Here is a 21,887-nt window from a genome sequence, read left to right on the forward strand (position 1 = left end):
AATGCAAGGCAAATGCAACTTCCAACAATTGCCAGTTTTGCTTAGATATGTTGCAACCTATTGACAACAGTATGGGTCAAGAAGCCAAAACCACAAGACAGCAATCAAAATCAGAAGGCGAGTTAAGCATAGATGCCATAGCTGATACAGCTTCAAAAAAGGCAGATATTTCAACCCATTCTAGTAACTCTGTTATCGTACAATATATGGCATTAAAATGGAAATACATAACAAGTTACCCTGTTCAGACATTCCACGGTGAAATTAAGAACCCACCAATAAAGAGAACACTGTATGTGGAACCTGGAAGATGTGAAAACTCCAGAAGCTGTAAGGCATAAAGACATTCACATCTTTGACGTGCTTGATCCAAATGGCTCTGAATCTTTGCCTTTAAGTCTTCAAAAATACTTCCACCTGTGAAAGATGCCACTCCCAAAAATACTTCAGACCCTTCTTGGAAGAATACAAAAGCCATTCTCTTTCAGAATGGTACTTCAGCTGACATTGCTTCCTGTAGTCACGATGCTAGAGCAACATAGCAGAAGGGTGGAAAAAGGAGCTGATGTCGTGAATGATAAAGCGAGGGGACAAAAAGTAGAAATTAATGAATCACCATTTATCTCAAGCCATACAAAGGTCTCGCTCCCGCAAGAAGATCCTGAGCAGTTATATTGGCACTGGGCTATTACACCAGACAAAAGTATTGCAACTGTTCCTAATCCTATTGCTTTTTAAAAGCGCAGTTGTCATGCCTGTGTGCAGGTTCCACATACAAACCAAAACCAATATATAAAGCATAATGACATCCAGGGCTCTTCAACTGATAACGTCAGGAACAGGTATGCTGAGGTCAAGGAAAGAAATTAATAAAAAATGCAGGAGGTTCCACTGCTTTCTGGACTCCCTTCCTTAACAGTCAGCCACGTTGCAGGAGCTGCAGTGCCATCTAGCCTGACCGAACATTCCTATATTGTAATTTCATGTATTTTTCTAAAGCTTGTTAGACTGTGAGAAAAAAAATAAAATTTCCTTGTGAGCAATGTGGGTATTTGTAGTTTTTGCAGATGCTATTAATAGTATTCTAAGCTGATGAATGCCAATTACTTTCACGTAGGTTAAGTTTCTTCCTGTCTATAAGACAGATTCATTAGAGCCTTAAATAGCTTATTCTGGGGATGAGGTGCGACCTCTTCAGTTAGATTCACTCTGGATGACTACTGTAGCCTGGCACGGTAATTAGGTATTTGATGCTGCTGAGCACTGACTCAATCCCTAACTTTAGGAACATTCTTAAATCCATGCCTACTCCACAAGGCATTTAATAATATTCTTAATTTAAACAGTGCACAAAATCCTATTGAGGTTCACAGACAAACATTTGCATGCATTCTTTGCTAATTTGGCACCTAAAAGAAATGGAACTGACCTGGAAAGCAGACAGTGGTGGGATTTACAATTATTTTTTTCTTACTCCTTGCAAGAAGATGCAGTTTTAAAATCCTGTTAATGTGTTCTTTGCTTGTTTAACACATATTCTGTGCATTCTGGTATTCACTTATTCTTGTTTCATCTCATACTAAATGAGGGACTTTCAGATCAAGTTCTCTTTTGCTTTTGTGTTAAACAAAAACCAAACTAAACCAGGAGCCTTTCCATGGATACATAGGTGACTGCAATTCAATCCATCATTCAGGATGGAGATTCATTGCAACTTACCCTTCCTCTCTCTTGATGCTTTGATAAAAATTCAGAATGGAGAAAGATAATACCAGTGCAAGGCTCCCAATAGCCTATGGTTTCCACTTTACAACAGACGGAGGAATTCAATGTCTTTTTAGATTTATTTCTTTACTAATAAATGTGCATAAATGTAGTTTTCAGTAGTTTTCTGGCATCAATTTGTTAATTGTGTTCATTTTCAGGTATCTCAACATCAGAGCTAAAGAATAATCACCTTCTAGAGGCACAGTTTCAGTAAAACAGGTGGTATGTAGTCTATGTATCTAAATAATTATGTTTATTCCCTAAAAAAAAAAAGGAAAGATGACACAGCTTTGTCTTTTCACCCGATACTCATGTGAAACGACCTCTAGAGAATGCAGGAGCTGAGTGCTAGTGTTAAATAAGAGCTCCAAGCAGTTTGCTTTGTCTCCTAATACAAATTTCCATGGGAATTGCTTAGGGAAATCTGGAAATCTTTTAGAACACTAATTTGTATAGAAAGTATGTTACGATTCTTTTACGAAGCATATTTTTTAGAGCGGCACATCGGCTTGAGGTGCAGAGCACGAGAGTTGTCGCACTGGAGGTTAGAACAGGGCCAACACTTTTCCGGCAGCAAAATTCATTTTTCAAGCGGCAGTGCCTCTGTACTGGAGCGAGGAGTGCCACCTGCTGAACGGCGAACAAAATAAGCACCTGTGCCAGAAACAGCACAAGGCTGCCGACAGGATTACGGTCATCTGCATTCCTTCACTCTTCCTGAAGAGCAAAAGTTACACATTTCAATCTGAAATGGCAGTAATTTTTTGTACCTGTTTGGTATTTTGTTGCAAGTCATGAGGAAAAGTTATAAAGAACCTTCTAAAAATTATAAATATCTATTAAAAAATAGGTCATTATAGCTGATACTATGATGAATAGACATCTTTTATCTCTTTGAATACTCTGGACATCTGAAAAGCTCAACCAACGACTATCTGGAATCAACCTCTACTTTGGTTGTTAACTTTGAGGAAACATAACTTTTTTGTCATAGTAACTTGTCCAAACTGCTGTTCAGTTATGGTGCTGCAGTTACAAGCGCAGTATCATTCTGACAGAACAGAGACACCCTCTGATATACCATTTTCTTCCCTTCTTTGAACCCTTCCCCCCATTGGTAGTATCTTTTCTAATCCTGTGCTTCATATTTGGATATAAAATGCAAGCTCTACAAAAGAAGCATCCTTCGCAACCCCCAAGATAAATAAATCCACATACTTGTTTCAGTCCCGTTTTCCACTAAACATAAAATTCAAAGATATACGTATCTGTGAAACTAGTAACATTTTCCATCATCTAGGAGAGAAGATGGTCTCTCCCACTCAGACAACCGAAAACGTGGCTGCTTCAGTGAGAAAACTGTAAAATGAACTGCATTATCAGTCAACAGTAGGCAAAGCCAAACATGTTTGTTCTAGTAATTGTAAGTTGCAGCCGTTGCAGACAGGTAGTAAATTCTTTAGGACTACAGGAAAAAAAGGTTTAAAGTTGCAGGGAAAGCTATAAACTTTATTTCCCTGTTTTCCAGCGTTTCATGCCAGATAAGATTTTTGCTGTGGTTTTTGAAACTTTCAAATCAGACAGATTAGACAGAGGTTTTACTACAGCCTGATTAAAGATAATGTTTCTAAGAACCACGCTCACAGATCATTGCTACAAGACCTGTAGCAGAAGACCAGAAAAGCTGCTAACTAAAGGCCTCAAAGATAAAGAAACAAATACACAGCACTTAGGCCATCATAAGCTTAATCAAATTACCTGCCCTTGAATACACTGGGTTCTTCTAGCACAGGAAACAGCAGCTTCTTGCTTACGTGTAAATTCTCACAAGAATAAAGTCATTCCTGTTCAAGGAAAAGAAATAAACTTAAGGGCTTGATTAGCTAGAAGTGCTTCCTGTATTCAAGGTGCCAAAACAAAACAAGCGAAAAGAGAATTGCTGACAACAACATAAAAATACAATGATGGAACACCTGAAAGTTAAATCAACATTTTTCCCCTTTTATTTTAGGTTCAAACTTCCAAAGGACTGGTTCCAGAGAACGCACTGTCAAATCCTGGAGCCAGAAAGAAAATCTGCCTCTAATTCCATTGTTTTGACAGAAAGCAATCAGCTTGCCAGCATGCAGTTTCTTTAAGTGAAGAAAATTCAGGAACTAAACAAACCAGTCAGGGCTGCTTTCACTGCCAGCACCAGAAATAAGTCAATTCTCAGCAACAGCAAACAAGAAAATAGTTAAAAAATAGATGAGGCTTCCCTGATCTCTAAACAGCCATTATCTTCCTCTCAATCAAGACTTAAAGCTTGTCCTGCCTTTCAGAGTATACCATTTGCGAAAGTTTCATGAGGATCAGGCTGTTGAAGTATCTGACTTTTGTTCATGGGCCAAATCTGTTCTGAATAATGAAAAACCTGTAATAACGCGGCCTAAACTAAGGAGAACCATTCCTACAGCAGGGATAGGGCTATCATTCCTAAAGGATAATCAGCATCTTATATATTTGACTCTCATAATTTTAAATGCTCTGAACAGGAATTTAGTTTCTAGATACCTAGGATATACTCCCCTCTTGAAATACATTCCATCTTTTGGTACTACTAGGGCCGAACACTGCCTTGTGCAAATACTTACCTCAGAGCATGACAGGACTGCAGACAGCAGCCTGCTATACGTCAGGGAACGCATCATTCATGACTGTGGCTGATGTTGTAGTACAGATGAACTTTCAGCCAGGAAGCATCTGCTTGTTCACCTGCTCTGAATTCTACTGACAAGATATACAGGCAACAGCAACCAGCATTTTATACCTCCAACTAGCAGAAAATGGTGGGATCATGACTAAGCACGGGAACTGTACAAGAGGAAAAGGGACAAAGTATGACCCATACTCCAACCTACTCTGGCTTTTTTTTTTTTAAATATTCATAGCGGCGAAATTATTTCCTCAGTTATATAAAATATATTGCAAAATAGTATAAGCTGTCAGAGAGGACTGTGATTTTCTAATAGGATATTTTGAAAACTAATGATAATGCAGTTGAATTTCTACTTGATAATACTCTTGGCTCTAGAGATCTTGGGCATTACAGGAGGGGTGGGTGGTAAGGTAGAGGAAGAATGTGAAGTAATCCTTCTGTCCCAAGAGTCTGTTCTAAAAGAAAGGCATCTGTCAGTGAGCTGAAACTGCAGAGGTATTCCATCGTGCATAGAAGGGAATTAAAGATCAAAATTTGCACGCGCCGGCGAGAGGTTTGAGATGGAAGACCACTAGTGCAGCCAGCTGGATGCTGCTGCTCACAAGAATCCAGGCCTGCCGGCGTGCACTAGATTCCGCACAGAGGTCTATGCATAGGTTCACTTACAGCAGAGAACCTCTCAAATGGATTTGTTTCAGGTTTATGAAACGTAGCATCTTGACATTCTGATTCAGGATCTTCCTAGGATTCACTGAGAAGTAGGACTACACAGGAAAACTTCCGCCGCCTGTGGAGATCAAGGACTGACACTCTAAGAGTTTTAATTTACAAGTTCTCTGTCAATTCAAAAGACACCTAGCTTTCAGAAGGGAGGAGGTTAAGGAGCAATGGGTGGTCCCTGCCAATAGGCCCTGACCCACCCATGCCTCTGTAGGCAGATCAGAGTCATTAAAACAGAAGGCAAAAACGGATTGAAGTTAACTTTATTCCAAAATATGTATAATTTACAGGACTAAATAAGTGCTTCATTTGTGAACAAAATGTTTCAATACTTGTGAATAACTTACTAGTAGCTTTGTGTAACACTTCAGTTTCCAACAGAGGGAAATATGAAACAGTATTTTGGCACAAGGTTTTCTCTGCATGCATTAATATACTCAGAAGTTTCACAATTACTAGGACAACATTCCTTCTTTGGGATTGTCACTTGTAAAATAGGTCTAAAATGAATGCTTGCTTTTGTCTGCTCATTGCAAGTTTACTGGCTTAAACAACAAAAATTAAACATGGACACCCTTTGAAAACTAAATTTGTCCACTAGATCAAAATCTCACCAGCGATGAGAAGAAAAACATTTTATGGACATTTCTCAGCCTCATTGAGATGAACTCACACATGCTTTGGGAAGGACTCACCCATGAGATTTTATTACTCATTCTTTCCAAATAATTACAAGTTTAACTTAGATCATAACCAGATTTTGAATTCTGTAAGCTGAAAAAAATATGGCTATCTTTTATATCCAGCTTTATCATAGATGCACTCGCAAATACCTGTAGACAGAAGTACTGTCAATCTAGCTCTGCATGCAAGTGCTTGACGCATGCATGTAAAGCATTAGTTGTGAAACGCACAGTTTACATCATCGCAAGTCATCTATTATATTCCATCGCTATTTAAGTTGAATATACTGCTGTAAAGCCAATATATGAAAAAGAATCAGACATAAAGGACTTCTGTTATTTAACTCAGCGGTTCCTTCAGGAGTTTCCACTGTTTCAGGCTGTCTGGTTACATTTTCAGTGAAGCAGAAGCGTCACGTGCACGAATACAAACATACCCTCAACCTGAGTGCAAGGCAACGCAGAGCTGAACAATGTAGTTCCTTGGTTCTGTTCATTGCATAGCAATGGCATTTTAAACAAGAAAATTCATCGTGCTTTAAGCAGCAAATCGTTCTAGCACGCATTTAAATTCACATCAACTGTTAAAAAACAAAACAAAACAAACCCCAGAAGATGCACATTTGCACCATGCATCAAAGCTTGCTACCGATATCCTCATAGTGTTCATGTAAAGTTATTAACGGAAGTCTGTTACAGGAGGCCCGTTCTACCAGGAACACAAGCAAAGCAGCACCTTAAACCAAACATGACTGAAAAAGCTTGCAAGGGCCAGAACATTAACAACATTTTGGTGTGAATCTATTTGGAACAGTGAATTGTACATTAAGATCATGTTTAAAAAAACCCAACACATCAGAAATAGCTTAAAGCAAAGGAAGTTGTACAACCTTAATGATAAAGGCAAGTACATTTGGTTCACCTCCGAGTTGTCACTTCAGTAACTCAGAACATTCTTTTGCGAGTGGAGCACCCTATGTCAATTCAGTATGTGTTAGTCCGATTGACTTTCCCTGTATTTGCAAGGCAATTAAAAACCCCTAACACCCTGAGATCCCAATCCTGCCAGCACTTACATCTCTACCCAGCCTCACAAAAAAATCGATTCAGATCTGACTAAGCATGTGAGCGTGTGTTGGCAGGATAAGGATTTAGAACAGCGGAAGGCAGTCATCTTTCCTTGTTCTGTTGCCTCTCACAGCCAAGGTACATCTGACTAACAGGGAAATTCAGCCTTTTGTTTGCAACAGAAAACACGACTGCATGTATGCCTTGGAATAAAAATTTGTAAGGAGCGTTAGTTACATCCGTTACAGACACTGATTGAATTGTTCAAAACTACATGAGGTCTAAGATTTCATATCCTTTGGAAGTAAAAAATTTCTACACACAAGCAGCTTTGCATAGCTAAGAATACAGAGTGTTAGTAAACTCTGACTTTAAACTACCAATTTCTCTAGGCTGACATGAAGAGTTGGGGGAGGGTTCCCTCCCTACCCAAAGCAGAAAGGAGTATTTACAAGGTATTAGTGGAAACAGATGCAAATACAGCCAAAAGGAGAGGAACATACATCTACTGTCATACAAACTTTTAGCATTGTGACAAACATAGGAGGCAACAAGACAGACCTCTCATTTTTCAGCTGTTCTGTGCTTATGTTCTCATAGAACCTGTGTCCCAAATTTGCTATGTTTCATTTGTTTGATTTCTTATACACTAAAGAAAATCTCAAGTGAAACTACAAACCTACTAACTCAGTTTTAGCGTAGCATTACACAGTTCAACTGGCAGCAGAGGATACAAAAGAGAATTAGTAAGTCACTGCTGACCAATGCTCACAATAAAGACAGTGCCATGAAAATCAAATCAGAGACAAACTGCAGAAAAAGGGAGATCAGTATCTTTTTAGTACTACCAAGAAATAGCCTGACTGAAGTTCATTTTTAAATCAATGGCCAAAATAGAAAACTAGCCTTTTTAAAGAACTTGTTCAACTCTGGAGAATTTGTAGTATTCAGCAACAGCATTTCAGATCAGGTTTCATTAGGTTTACTGTGGGATTCAGCAAACCATGAAGTCTGGTTGCAGGCTTCATCTTTTCACAGCAATACTTAATGAATCCAAACTGAGTGACATATGCCAGCAACACAGGATTTCTTAATACTGCACTTTCAGTAAATGATTTCACGTTGTAGTACTGTGTTCACCCAATTAAAGTTCAAACGATTTTAAACCCATAGGATGAGGGAAGGGAATGGTATTTGCATGTTCTAATAAAACACACAAAGCTCATAAATACTTTTAATTACAAAGTACAATAAATGAGTAACAATTACATTGTAAGATTGTGTCCACACAAACCTTAGGGTTTTTCTCATAGTCACTGATGTTAAGAGCTTTGGCTTACACCATGAGAATGTGGCAATTCTCATTCTAACTTGTAAATTAGTTTCAAAGCTCTTTAAATGCTAGCTAGTCTCTCAGACGGCTACAATTCGAAGCCCTCTGTAATTCTGCTCCTCATCACCTAAGATTCCTTCTCTTGCAGAGAAAAGGCCAACTTTCTAAATTCAGAGGTAATGAACAGCTTCTCACTCCTGCCTTCTACAGCCATGGAAAATGCAGTTTTCCCCAACCACATTTCTAGTAACTGCTTCTCTTTCATGCACCAGTACAGACAAATTGCACATGGGAAACACAGAAGCCTCTGTATGAAGAAATGTTCTCTGCTATTCCAGACGGAGGAAGAAAGGAAAAGGAAAAACACTTTAAAAGCTGAAGATGCAACAGTACTAGAAAAATACTGCAATAGAAGAAATTGACCTAATTTTGCCATTTATCTTATTTCCCAATTTCAAAGTAGGCAGGTAAATATGGACCAGTCATATCTTCAGAAACAGAATTACAAATTATGCCTTCCTTTTTTTAATATATCCCACCTTTAAGATCAGAACTCTAGGCATTGTGAAACTTGGGGGGGACTCCCCAAAGCAGAATTACTGTACTCCTGGGGAGAACTGCAAGAATATTTCCTGCAGTTTCTTCAGCCAAAGACTGTAAGTGTCTGAACTCACACCTAGAAATGTTGAAAAATTAAACAGGCAACACAGCTGTGATTTCAGGAGGAAAACAGGAATTTTGGGGTTAATCTAAAGAGATTATTCCCATAAAAGTAGAGATGCTTACTATGTTAGTGTGTTAACTGTAGCAATTTAAAGAGTGGTAGGAGGAGACCAAAAAAAAAAAAAGGGTATTGCTCATTTTCAACAAAACAAGCTAGCAGCAATGGATGAGTAACCTAACGCCCACATCCTGGAGTGGAAGATATGAAGCACAAAGCACAGCAAGTCTTCAGAAACTAAGGCTTGGACATGTATTTACTGATGGGATGCCTAGTAAATACGCAGCCAATACCTCTCCTCTCACAATGGAGGAGTGAAGTCTAAAGTCTGTAACAGGCCCAGGAACTTGACATTAAGAGGTTTCTCGTTTCATTTAAGGTAACAGAAATTAAAACCTGCCTGTGACAAAACCAGAGGCCTACGTTTTGCAGGTATTATAGTAAGAGATAAACTTGGTTAAGGCTGAATTCCAACACACATTCACAAACGGCTTTTCTTTTTTTCCTCATGCAAATGAAAAATACTGCAAACAATGGTATGAGGGGCAAGATGGACATTAAAAAAAATACAAAGAGGTCACATGTTTCTTCTCTGAGAAATCAGTTTGTTTGAATTTGATTATACTCAGAAAAGCTCTGTAAAAGCTGCAGGAACGGAGGGCTGCAGATCAATGTGCAAAAGCAAGATACAGCTGTTCTGAAATGGCTTCTGTGAGCTGATCTCCCAACTCTGTTGTACACATTCCAATTGTTTTTGGAAGTGAGAAGTCCAAAAACAGGAGTCTAAGTAAGTATTTTAGAGAATTTCATTTCCCGTTTCTAACGATTTCTGTTAAGGTAATAGAGGTATAAATCACTGAAACATTTCTCAACTCAGATCTTAATAAAGCTAGGAGAATTTCAGCAAAAACAAATTATTCCAGTCTTTGAGGCACACACATTGTAACATTTGCATCTTACAGACAGAAATAATTTAAGCAAATTCCTCCTGAAGACTCTAAAAATGTTAGTCCCATTTATTACACTAGCTAAAAGGAAGACACACTAATTTTCCCTATAATTATCCATTCCAAGTTCTTTTCCTACCCTTCAAAGGTCGTAAGTGCCACTGAGAGAAAAAAAGTAAAACAAGTACTGCTTTCTACATATTTTTAATAATAAATATATTCAACAACTCAAGAGTCTATGGTTGTCTCGTGTTGGACAGGTATTTAGAAAATACCAACTTACGCAAGAGAAGGAGCTGTGAAGGCATAAAGTAAGAGAAGACAACACAGCTTATTTTGTTCATGCCAGATTTAAAATACAAGCCACGAAAAAAAGTAAACAGAAGTAGCTTACACTAACAGAATCCTTCCCTGTATAAGTTCAGGGAAGCACCTGAATCAGACAGGTCAGGATTTTGGTCCAGCACATTGGAACCCTAAATGTAAGCCAGGAACAGATAAAGATATATATGGAACAACTTTAAAAGTTCTTCTGTTTAAGTGAAAGCAGTATCAGCTCTGTAAAGAAGTTTGAGGAAAAAACTTAGGCACCACATAATTTTTTTTTTAAGGTTCAAATATACATTAACATGTTACAGCCCCCCCTTCCCCCCATTTATACACACACAGTTTATGTACAGTTACGTACTCAATAGAGTACCTTCAGCAAAGGAAGTCTCTCAGGCCAACTGCTCACGATAACTACATTCAATAATGCAAAGTGGATAACTTGGCCAAGCCATCTCTCCCACCCCAATAACTTAATTTCACACCACAGGAAACAGTAATATTACATAGTACTCAATGGCTGGGCTTGTCAGAGCTCTGAAATAAGGAGCACAGCTCTTCACAGGTCTGTGTTTCTACTGAACTGAACTGGGACTCCATTGTATTCCAGGCTAAGTCAGCCAGAAGAAAGTCATCCATTGCTGTCTGGGTCTCATTGCTGGTAAGGAATAAACTCCCTAGATTCTCAAAGCAGCTATCCATAGTCTGCGTTTCAGCACTACTGAGCTGGACTTTGCTTTCAATATTCTGAGTAGGTATGTTTTTAGTGGCCGGATATACTTCTGTCTGGGTTTCTGTATCAGATGAGTCAGTACTCATGGAGAAACTTGACTGCTTCAAAATACTTCCTAAAGGCAGATGGGTGTTACTGTCCAAAAAGAAATTCAAGTCTGTCTGTGTCTGTGTATCAAACATCTCCAAACCTAAGAAGTTAGAATTTCCTCGGCAGCTGTATGATTGAGTGGCACTATCTGAAAATAAGAAATCAGTCTGAGTTTCAATGTCCAGTGACTCCAAAACCGGCTCAGAATTCAGGGTACCAAGCTCACTCTCTTCAGTCTGAGTTTGGATATTGGATGCTGAAAAGAACTCTTCAATGTCAAAGTCTATTCCTGTGTTCTGTGATGGACCAGATGGCAGATGCGTGTCAGCATTAGAACTTGTCTCAGACAAAAGGCCACGATTATCCAGCGTCTGGCCAGACATGTTTCCCGAAAATATGTTTTCCAGATCACTTAGTAGGTCCATTGTCTGGGTTTGATTATCCATCGTATTTTGAGGTGGAAGTATATTAGTCTGTGTATTGAAGCTGATAAGAGATTCAGACTTCACCATATCTTGATTCAGGCTCTTGCAATTACTCCTTTGCAGCAAGGTTTGATCTATATTTGCAGGCATTAAATTGTTTTCTGGAAGTTCAATGTGAGTAGAAACATTATATGATGAATTAACATCATCAAAGATGTCACTGCACATTACAGCCTGGTCCATTTGCACTCTTCCATCAACAGAGTCCTGTGTCCGACTGGTTTGAGTCTCTCTAGAAATGCCACACGTTGGATAACAAACCTGACTGAAAGCATCAGTCTGAGCAGCTATGGATGAAGTCAGTTTGGAAGCAGGCAGCAGCGTCTGTGTTTGTACACTGACAGGTAACGAAACCTGTGAACTGAATGACAGATCTGTCTGAGAGCAAGAGGATACAGAAGAATTGGGAGTCCAGGTTGCAGCGGGTACAAAGTTCTGTGAGATGCAAGATAAGTCAGTCTGTATATTTATTGAAGAAATTTTATTCTTGTGACAAACATTCCCCAGTTCTTGCCCTGTGTTGTTAGATGTAACCTTTTCCCACTCAACTTGTACACCAGTACTTACTGGTTCGCGATCGCTGGAATTTGTCACTTTTGAAACAGGCATACTGTCTTTAAACACAAGTGTTTCTGCCTCCAGTGCTGGAACCAGAATTCCTATGGATTGAGGCAATAAATGAACAGTACTTACAACTGAACCTTGATTATCAACAGCCACCACAGCAGGTTTGACAGAAGAGTCTGTTGCAGATACATATACAGGCAAGTGAGCAAGCTGCATCACTGGAAGCTTAACCAAAGCCACTTTGGGCTTCGGTAAAAGCATCTTCGGTGTACATTTTGGCTGCACTTGGTTCGTGAAGTTAGAGCTACAGGAGCCTTCAAGAGAGGCCACCAGTTTCACTTCAGAGGACTCCAGTTCCCGAGTGCCAGGATTATTATTGTGTGCATTAATGAATGCTTTGTTTGCTTTCTCTGTCAACTGCCGATTATGTACAGAGCTTTCCATTTTCCTTTTCTTACTAGGAGGATCCCTGTGAAAAATGAGATCAATAATTTATACCCCTTTCAAGCACAAAACATCTGCTATCCATTCCTTTCAGTCACTGCACTGAAAATATACACTGAAGTTACAGATGAAGTTGGATATGAGAAGAAAACTAATCCTGACTAAAACATAGAGAGACTCCATGAACTTCAGTTTTGTAAAATTTCATTCCTCACTCCCCCATTTAAAAAAGAAAAAAGGTTACCGCTTTTATGGAGACCTATTTCTAACTGGAGGTGGAAGGTTAGATGGTTTATCCCCATTGTTAAGGGGGGGGGAATCATTCTGCACTCTGATTTGAAGTTTAATTAATTACTTTGATGCTAACTCAGACTGAGCATTGAAGGGACAGCGTTCTCAAAATTAGTGTACAGGTAAAGGTCTCATGGAAGCTGAAGATACAATTAGCACTCCCTCACACAAAACTTAATTTTGCAGCAGTTGCATACCCAAGACAGATAGGCTAGGCCTCAGGAAACAGATTACCCTTTATTACAACTATAAATCTAAACATGCATATATCAGCATTAAAAAAAACAAAAACAAAAAAACCCACACCAATACTTGCAAAGATGACTAGACTATAAAAGAAAATAAACTGAATTGCATTCCACACCACAGTTACCAGCTATAAACACTTCCAAACAATCTCTACTCTCACAGAACTGTAAAAGCAGATGCAACAAGAACCACTAGCATTTATGCCATGCAGTGCAGTGTCATCAGTACTTTCTCCTTGATATGTGGGGAAACCTGATCTTATTGATTAGAGAATCATCATTGCCTTCAACAAAGCAGCAACTACTAAAAGCAACAGAACAAAGAATCTGCAAACTGCTTTACAGCTAAAACAATGTGAGTCTATTTCCAATTTAATCAACAGAAAGGAGACAAAAAGCCAGTACATGGGAGACAGAGGACTTGGTGACAAATCTAAACATCACTACTTAACTGCTTCACTTTTACCTGTGTTCTGCAGGAATTTCATGGCCAGTTCTGTAAATATGAGACAGTAATGCTGTTCTGCTGGCGTAAGGGCACCCACAAGTACACTGGAAAGTCTTGCCACAGACCTCTATATGCCGCTTCAAATACCATTCGGTACCATAGGAGTTACTACATTTATCACATTTGTGCTTCTTTTCAGCATGCATTTTCATAAAGTGCTAGAACACACAATGAAAAGTAAACATTAGCCTTCAGCTAAGGTAACAAAAAAAGAAAACCATGTTCAGGGGAGACATTAATATTTGCATTTTTTTTTTTTAGTTTTTTTAGTTGTTAAATAGCATTGAAGAATAGAATTACAATTTTTTTTTTTTAAGTCTCAGTAGGAATAAGTTACAAGCTTAAAGAAAACAACAGAAAGAATTTAAAGTTTGCAAATCTGCTTGCACTATGTGCATCTGAAACACAGATAAACATTTATGTGTCCTAATGCTATTGGATGTTTCCTATGGACATTAATAAATCTAGAGATGAATCTTGCCAAAGAGTGTAGTAAGCATATATCGCAATGTGCACTCTCCTGAAGATCAACAACTGAACAAATAGTCTCAAGTCAGATATGTCAACTTCAGGGCAAGAACCAGAATTTTTCCTTTTCATTTAATTTTTTTCCCTCTTTGATCTTTCTCCATGTTTTTAATTTGTGGAGAGGGGCTGTCTTCTAGTTTTGCAGAACATACTGGCATCTGCCTCATCAAAAGGTTCAAGTCCTCTAATATCAATACGCAAACATGCAAATTGATCAACTATATGCCCATGTGGAGTTTCTACATACAGTTCTTCAACTTCTGGATATATGCTGAGAGGCTTGGCTAATATCTGAATGTAAAAAAGTGCACACTCTCTGGAGTAGAGACACTCACGACTAAATCAGTTTGAAAAGAATACTTTAGGAAATAAAAATACCTGTTTTACAAGAGAAAACTGGGAAAATGGTCTGTTTGGTCCTCTAGGGCAGCCTTCAATAGGGCAGCAGTAGAATTTCTGTGAAGTTTTCAAACCCTTCCTTACTGGTGCATTAAGCTTTCCATCCTGAAAAAGAACCAGTTGAGAAGTTGGCAACTCTACAGGTTTGCATATTAAAGACAACATTCAGAATACACATTAACTTTGGCTCACTGAGTTTACACACCTCATTGAGTTGAAGGCACTTTCCTGAGTAATTTGGAAGTTCAAGTGGAGTTTTGCACCTATGTGGATGCTACTTTGCAAATGTAGCATCAAAATTACCATGTGAAATTACAACAAGCTCTACAGAGTAGTAGCACTGTACTATTTACTTTTACCAAGATACTCGCTGTGCCAAGCCAATTATAACTGCCTTTTGCGTTATTCGAGCCCAAAAGCTTTCACTACAGATACTACACTACACTGCCAATTCAGTGTGGTTTTTACTTGTTAGTAGCTCAGTCTTCTTGAAGCTCTGCTATAATTAGTCACACACTGTAACACAACACTTCCCTGATGTTGGAATTCTGTTGCCACTATTTAGAGTTTACTTGTAATAAAATGAAAAGTGCCAAGTACACTCTGCCACTTAATTCAGATCATAAACCAAATCTCACTGAAGTCTACAAAACTAACAACCGGTATGCTGATTCTGAATCTCTGAACATAAAGTGGCTGGCATACCTGCGCTTTGCATGTGATCGGTCTCTGTGACCATCTGAGACACTAGAGAAGAAAGCAACATAACTTGCTCAAAGAGGACTTCAAAAATACATGTAAAAAGGACACCCTAGTTGGATTGTCTAGATTGTTCAACCACATAGAACCTATTCATATTGAGGAAACAGCCATGGAAGCCAGACAAGATGGATCCTTCTAGACATATCCTATCTGAAACAGCTTCAATGGAAACGTCGGGCATGCGTGTCTAAGCAAAAAATTCAAAGTGAACTATTAAAAATCTGATGCTCAGAGTAGTTGTGGGTCTCCTTACATCCCAAGACTGAGTAGGAAGCCAACCAAGTCCCCAGAGCCAGTTATGGTAGTCCACAATGGCATCCCCAAGAGGATTTATTCAGGGGAGAGTTACCGGAGCATGCCCTGTTTGAGCTCTGCACCTGATTTTCCTTTGTGTAACAACAGTGACAGTAAGCACAGCAAGTGGCGGAATGTTGGTTTTACACCAGTCACTCCCTGACTACCAGCCGCTTCATGTTTATACAGGTCAGGCCAAACAAAGAATCCACAGAGCACAATAGTCATCCCATGGGAATCAGTGAGAAGGTATGTACCGCAGCTGCCAGAACACAAAGGGGTTCGCTGCTTACACCCCGCTTCTTACCAAGCTACAGTTAGTCACAACCCAACACCTCTGTGCTCTGAGCTACTTGTGCCTTGCTTTGGAATGATTCGTTTCATTTGTGCTGCAGGAATACCATGAAGGAGGTGAGTGGGACGCTTCAATGATTTTATTTTTCCTCAAATCATCTCTCAATCTAAAATACTCTGGGTAAAATGTAATCCCTTCAAGCAACATTTCAGTTATTTCCACACACTCAACCAACACGGCTACTTGCTGACATTGCCACAAGTTCATTTTTGTTAATGACATACTATACTTGAAGAAGTTTAGAGCCTCTCGACCAAAACAATCAGCTGCCATTTCATCAAGAAAACTTAGAATAATTCTCTAAAAAGGGAGTTTTCACATAACTTTTTAACCTTCTAAGCATCTTTATGTACAGCAGTTTTCCCTGTGGACAAACCATTCATGAACAGGCCTGGTTTATCTCTGCTGAATAATTACTGTGATTATTTTTGCACTTCCTAGAGCCACTGCCCAAAACAGGAACATGATGCAGAAGAATCTAGTTGTTCCAGCCCTGCTACCCCCAATTACACTTATTAACCCTGAGTTTACCCAGAAACACTCTGACCAGATTCCAGCCTCAAGACTTCAGGAGAAAAAAAGATTTGCCTTTAAGACAAAACTACATTTGATCTCTCCCACTGCAGATGAAATAGAAAATTGCTCAGTAAGCAGCAAGTGGAGTTACTTATTCCTAAGGAAAAAGTTATTCAAAGCCTGTTATAGTTAAAGTCACAACCCACCAAATGACAGGGCAATAAAGGAAATATGTCCAGGCACTTAACAGGTAAACCACAGTCAGGTTATTTAAAGGTACTTAAGTATTATGGCACAGAATAACACCAAGTGTTTAAAGGCTATAAAAAAAATACCTTACTAATGTTTATAACAGCTGGAACATAGACTTTTGAGGCACAGATCACAACAACTTTCTTGTGCCAAGTTGAGAGATACTCTATACACGTAAGTAACCGTACCCAGACAGGAATCTTGTTTTGACCATCTTCAAAGTCCTCCTGGCTCTAAATGGTTCATCTCACATCTTCTCAAAACCAGTCTGGCCAGTCACATTTCAGACATTCCCACAAGTCCTTTCCTTGTGTCTGATTTTACTTCCCATGTTTCTACAAGAGCCACCCAGCACAATTATTGGTAGATATTTGTTCAATTAACTTCTCACAACATGCATATATCACGAGGAATACTGACATTTGGACAGGACTTGGGGCAACAACGTGGAAAACAGCGATCCTTGCTACTGATTTAGTCAAGGTGAATGTCTTGCTTTCCTACAACAGAAAGGCTTACCCCAAAGGATTAATTTAAAACAATAAGTTACAGTAGACTGTAGCCAACTATTTATAAGATTCTTTTGCTGCAGCAGATCATGCATTTCTTTACTAAATAACAGAGAGAAGTGCATTTATTCTTATTATAAAAACTATTGTGGTGGTGTAATATTTGCATTTGGGTAACCTGCCCCAAGGGTAAGCTACCCTTTCCAGTCCACTGCTGACTACAGCCTACCTGCTACCCTAGGAAGCCACAGACACCACTCATTTACATGTACTCCTCTAGCTTAATTTTTAAACTACACAGAAGTGCTCCCCTTCTCCCCATAAAATAATACAGACAAAAGACCAAAGAAATAAAAAAAAAATTCAAGCCTAACTGTATTAAGTGCCAGTTTATACCCCCTCTTCTCATTTTTTTATTGGCTTAATTAAGCTAAGGAGCCAGAAGAAACACATTTATATATCAACACTTCATTGTATCTTCTTTTTTCAGGCCAAACAAGCCAAATTCTTCTAATTTCCCTTTGTCAGGCACACTTGCCATTCATCAGCCTTAGTAGCCCTTTTCTACAGGTCTGGGTTCATTTTAGCTTCTTTGAATCAGATTCCTACCCTACAGCAGTGCCAGAATATCCTTCTGATGTACTGCCCTTCTCACAGCAGCATTACCCTAAATGCTCATATGTGTATGAACAAATAGCTTTTGCAAGTGTTTCCCATCTCAGTTATTTCTGTAACAAGCCAGGACCGATGAAATTTTTTTGTTATCACTTCACAAGACCATAACCTTGTACTACTATACTTGACTCCGTTTTTACAGGATAATCTTGCTTTCCTACGTAAATGTCCTTCCTCTGCACTGACAATACCTCACAGTTCTTGGTATCAAAAGAGCCTACTGGTGCTACTTTTATTAAAAACAGTTAACCAAGTTAGCCTCCCTTCTCTTCAGCATTGCTACAATCTCTCCTTCCTCAATAGTTTCTTACCATCTAATTTGTGAAGTTGCCTCTTTACTAATCCTCATGTTTCACTAACAAATGCCATCTACTAAATTCTTTTTGTCTGGGGAATCAGTTCTCTCTTAAAAGGAAATCCTAATACTAAAATATTAGTCCACCTCCTTCTGGGGAAAGAGTAATACACACCTAGGTTTATATCATTTTACCTTCAGATCTTTATCCTTTCATTCAAGATGCATTCTCAAGCTGTGCATAATACTAAATATATTTTATCTAAGACAGTACAGAAAAACTAGCCTCCCTTAAGCCTCAGTAACATTTTACTCTCAATTACAATCCCCATGGAATAAGTCCAATGTTCCTGAAAATCTGCATCCAACCATGTTTCAGTAGGTATCCAAGCTATCACAAGATTTAGTAATTAGGTGTACGAAATATGTTATAATTCTACAAGACACCACTAGCTAACAGCTATCTAGGCAACTGGTGAGAAAGCGGCATTTCCTCACCCGTCACACCCTGAACATGAGTTACATGCCCTGCTAGCTGCAGTCCTCGCTGGCTGCTGTATACGCTCCGAGTACAAGCCTGCAACTGAACGGACTGCCTGCTGAACCTGAATTGACCTCTGCTGTACCTCCACGAAAGATATAATATGTAACATGCACAGAAGTTGTTAGCGCATATTAGGAAATTAAATAAAACAATCAGATATAGATCGCAAGCGTGCTCGAGACTTATTTCCTTTTGTTCCATCACAAATGATCATCTGTAAGACACACTTGATTCTGTAATTAGCTGTTTCATAAAACATGTATGTTTATTGTTTGCCCACTGGGGCTGCATTTTCTGCATACAGATATGAATACTGTGCTTGAAGTCTTCCAGGAATAAGATTTGTCCGCACACACTCGGCATTCTGCTTTTGAGAAAAGTAAGGATATAATTCTGAAGGGCCCACACTCAAAACATACGCTCGCTGAACCGTGGCTCTCCTCCCCCCAGTACATGCTGCGTTTTCTCAGGAGTACTATGGTAATGAGGGCTTGTTTCCAAAATGGCATCCATGTAGGGGTTTTTTTGGCTCACAGACGTTTTTAAAAAACAAACAAAAACCCCAGCATAACATCACTCGGCGCTTGGATTACGATGGCTTGCCAACTGCTACGGGTAGGAGACGCGGCGTGTTTGCATAGCACCTCGCGAGTGGGGCTGTAATGTCTTACTGCAGAAAGATAAGCGATAAGCAAATGAAATAACAGAAAGCGGATCCCAAAGAACTTTTAGCTGCCGTAGTTATGTTTAACAGTGGTACAAAATGGGTTATTTTCTATAATTTTAGCGGAATTCTCCACATGACCGGTCAGGCCGTGCACAGGTGTACATATACACACTCGTGTATTGACGCGTCCCCGAACAGGCTTTTCAGGTGGGGGGATTTAACCAAGAGACGAGGAGGAGCGCTGCGTTACTCCCGTGTGGAACACACCCACATCCACACACCCCCCCGTGACTACACTGCACGAAGAGATCCCCAGCGCTGCCAAAGGCTGCCCTCGCACCCCGGGACGTCCCCCAGGACGCCGGGCAGCCCCCCAACCCCGGCCCTCGTCTTCCCGCCCAGCAGGAGCGGAGCCCCTCAAGCGGGGCCAGGGTCCGGGCCGGGGGGAGGCCCAGGCTCCGGGGCCCGGCGGGGCGCGGCCAAACCCCGGCAGGGCCCCGGGGGGCTGCGTCCCGGAGCGGAGGGAGGGAGGGGCCGCGCCACCGCAGAGCCCCGCGGGCCGCGGCGAGGGGCGGGGCTGTACCTGCACCGGGTGGGCCTTGCTGAGGTGCATGTTGAGGGCCGGGCTGTTGGGCAGGACCTTGCCGCAGCCGGGCACGGTGCAGAGGATGTTGGTCCTCACTTGGGACAGCTCCATCACCGAGGGCCGCACCAGCTCGCCGGCGGGCGGCAGATCCCCCACGGGCACGGGGCACGGCGCCGGGGGCCGCCCCAGCCCCCCACCACGCCGCCCGGCCGCCGCAGCCGCCATGTTGCTGTCAGCTGCTCGGGCCCCCTCCCCCACTTCCGGAGGCGGCCGCCAATAGTCAGCGCCGCTGTTGAATATTCAGCAGGCGCGTGAGCCGGCCACGCCCCGTAGCGTCATCGTCCCGGGGCGCTGAGGAAAAGGGCTGACCCGCGCGCTGCTGCTGCCCTGGGGGAGGGGGTCGAGTGCCCCCTCAGGGAGTGCAGGTGGCACCAAGTGGGCGGGAAGGCTCTGCAGGGGGGTCGGGACAGGCTGGATCGATGGGCCGAGGCCAACGGTGTTGGGCTCAACAGGGCTCAGTGCTGGGTCCTGCCCTTGGGTCACACCAACCCCAGGCAACGCTCCAGGCTTGGGGCGGAGGGGCTGGAAAGTGCCCGGCGGAGAAGGCCCTGGGGGTGCTGGCTGACAGCCGGCTGGGCATGAGCCAGCAGTGCCCAGGTGGCCAACGGCATCCTGGCTTGTATCAGCAATAGCATGGCCAGCAGGAGCAGGGCAGGGATTGTGCCCTGTGCTTGACACTGGTGAGGCCGCACTTCAAATCCTGTGTTCAGTTTTGGGCCCCTCAGGACAAGAGGGGTGCTGGAGCATGTCCAGAGAAGGGCAACAAAGCTTGTGAAGGGTCTGGTGAGCAGGTCTGATGGGGAGCAGCTGAGGGAGCTGAGGGTGTTTAGCCTGGAGAAGAGGAGGCTGAGGGGGGAACCTTATTGCTCTCTACAACTACCTGAAAGGAGGCTGTAGTGAGGGGGGGGTTGGTCTCTTCTCCCAGGTTACTAGCAATGAGAGGAAATGGCCTCAGGGGATATTAGGATATTGGATATTAGGGAAAATTTCTTCACTGAAGGGGATGTCAAGCACTGGACTAGGCTGCCCAGAGAGGTGGTAGAATCACCATCCCTGGAGGTGATCTACAAAAAACATGTAGATGTGGCACTTCAGGGCATGGTTTAAGAGCCATGATGGTGTTGGGTTGATGGTCAGATGTGATGGTCTTGGACTTTTCCAACCTTAGTAATTCTGATTGACAGCAAAAAAAAAAAATTTACAGTGTAGAGTAGAGAGGAGATGGAGCTAGAGCATGTGAAAAAGCACTTGCACCAACCTTCACCCCATTACCCTCCTGTGGGAAGATAGGGCTGCAGCGTGTCCTCCATGGATCAGATATTTTGCATTTATTTACTGATGTAGACTTGCCTTTTAAAGAACCAATTATAACACACAGGAGTTTTTCCCCCTGAAGCTTAGCCAGCAAGAGGGGAAAAAAAAACCCCAAAACCACCACAAACACCCATTACCAATACAGAGCCCACCCTTAAGTGGGGAAGAATGGGGTGATGAGTGTAGCTCCCAGGCTGGGCCAAGGCCTTGTGCTCGTTGTACAGCCCCTGTCATCTCACTGCATGCATTCTGCCGCTTGGGATTTATAAATACATGCCTGCTTGCCTGGAACTGCTGCGTAGTTCCCATAAGAGCCTTGGTTAGAGGAAGGTAGAGATTAATTGTATATCTGAAAATCAGAGACCAACTTTTTGGTTGTTAAAAAGGGAACGGAGACTGCCTTTCCCAGAAATAAGAGATAGAAACAGGCAGCAGGCCAGGTACTCGCCATGGTTCAAAGCATTTGGGAGCTTTACCCTTATGGTAAATCATTATCATTTC

General features: G+C 41.2%; 1 protein-coding gene across 1 annotated transcript; it reads right to left on the reverse strand.

Annotated features, from left to right (window-relative positions):
- Positions 1-5,432: 5,432 nt before the first annotated feature.
- ATMIN (ATM interactor) lies at positions 5,433-20,258 on the reverse strand. The gene is made up of 4 exons (XM_075101305.1): positions 20,010-20,258; positions 14,537-14,662; positions 13,589-13,788; positions 5,433-12,608 (listed from the first exon to the last, which is right to left on the reverse strand). The coding sequence occupies exons 1-4, from the start codon at positions 20,235-20,237 to the stop codon at positions 10,778-10,780; spliced, it is 2,385 nt and encodes a 794-aa protein (XP_074957406.1). The 5' UTR covers positions 20,238-20,258; the 3' UTR covers positions 5,433-10,777.
- Positions 20,259-21,887: the final 1,629 nt, after the last annotated feature.

The sequence above is a fragment of the Phalacrocorax aristotelis genome, chromosome 8 (genome assembly GCF_949628215.1).
Source record: "Phalacrocorax aristotelis chromosome 8, bGulAri2.1, whole genome shotgun sequence".
NCBI lineage: Eukaryota > Metazoa > Chordata > Aves > Suliformes > Phalacrocoracidae > Phalacrocorax > Phalacrocorax aristotelis.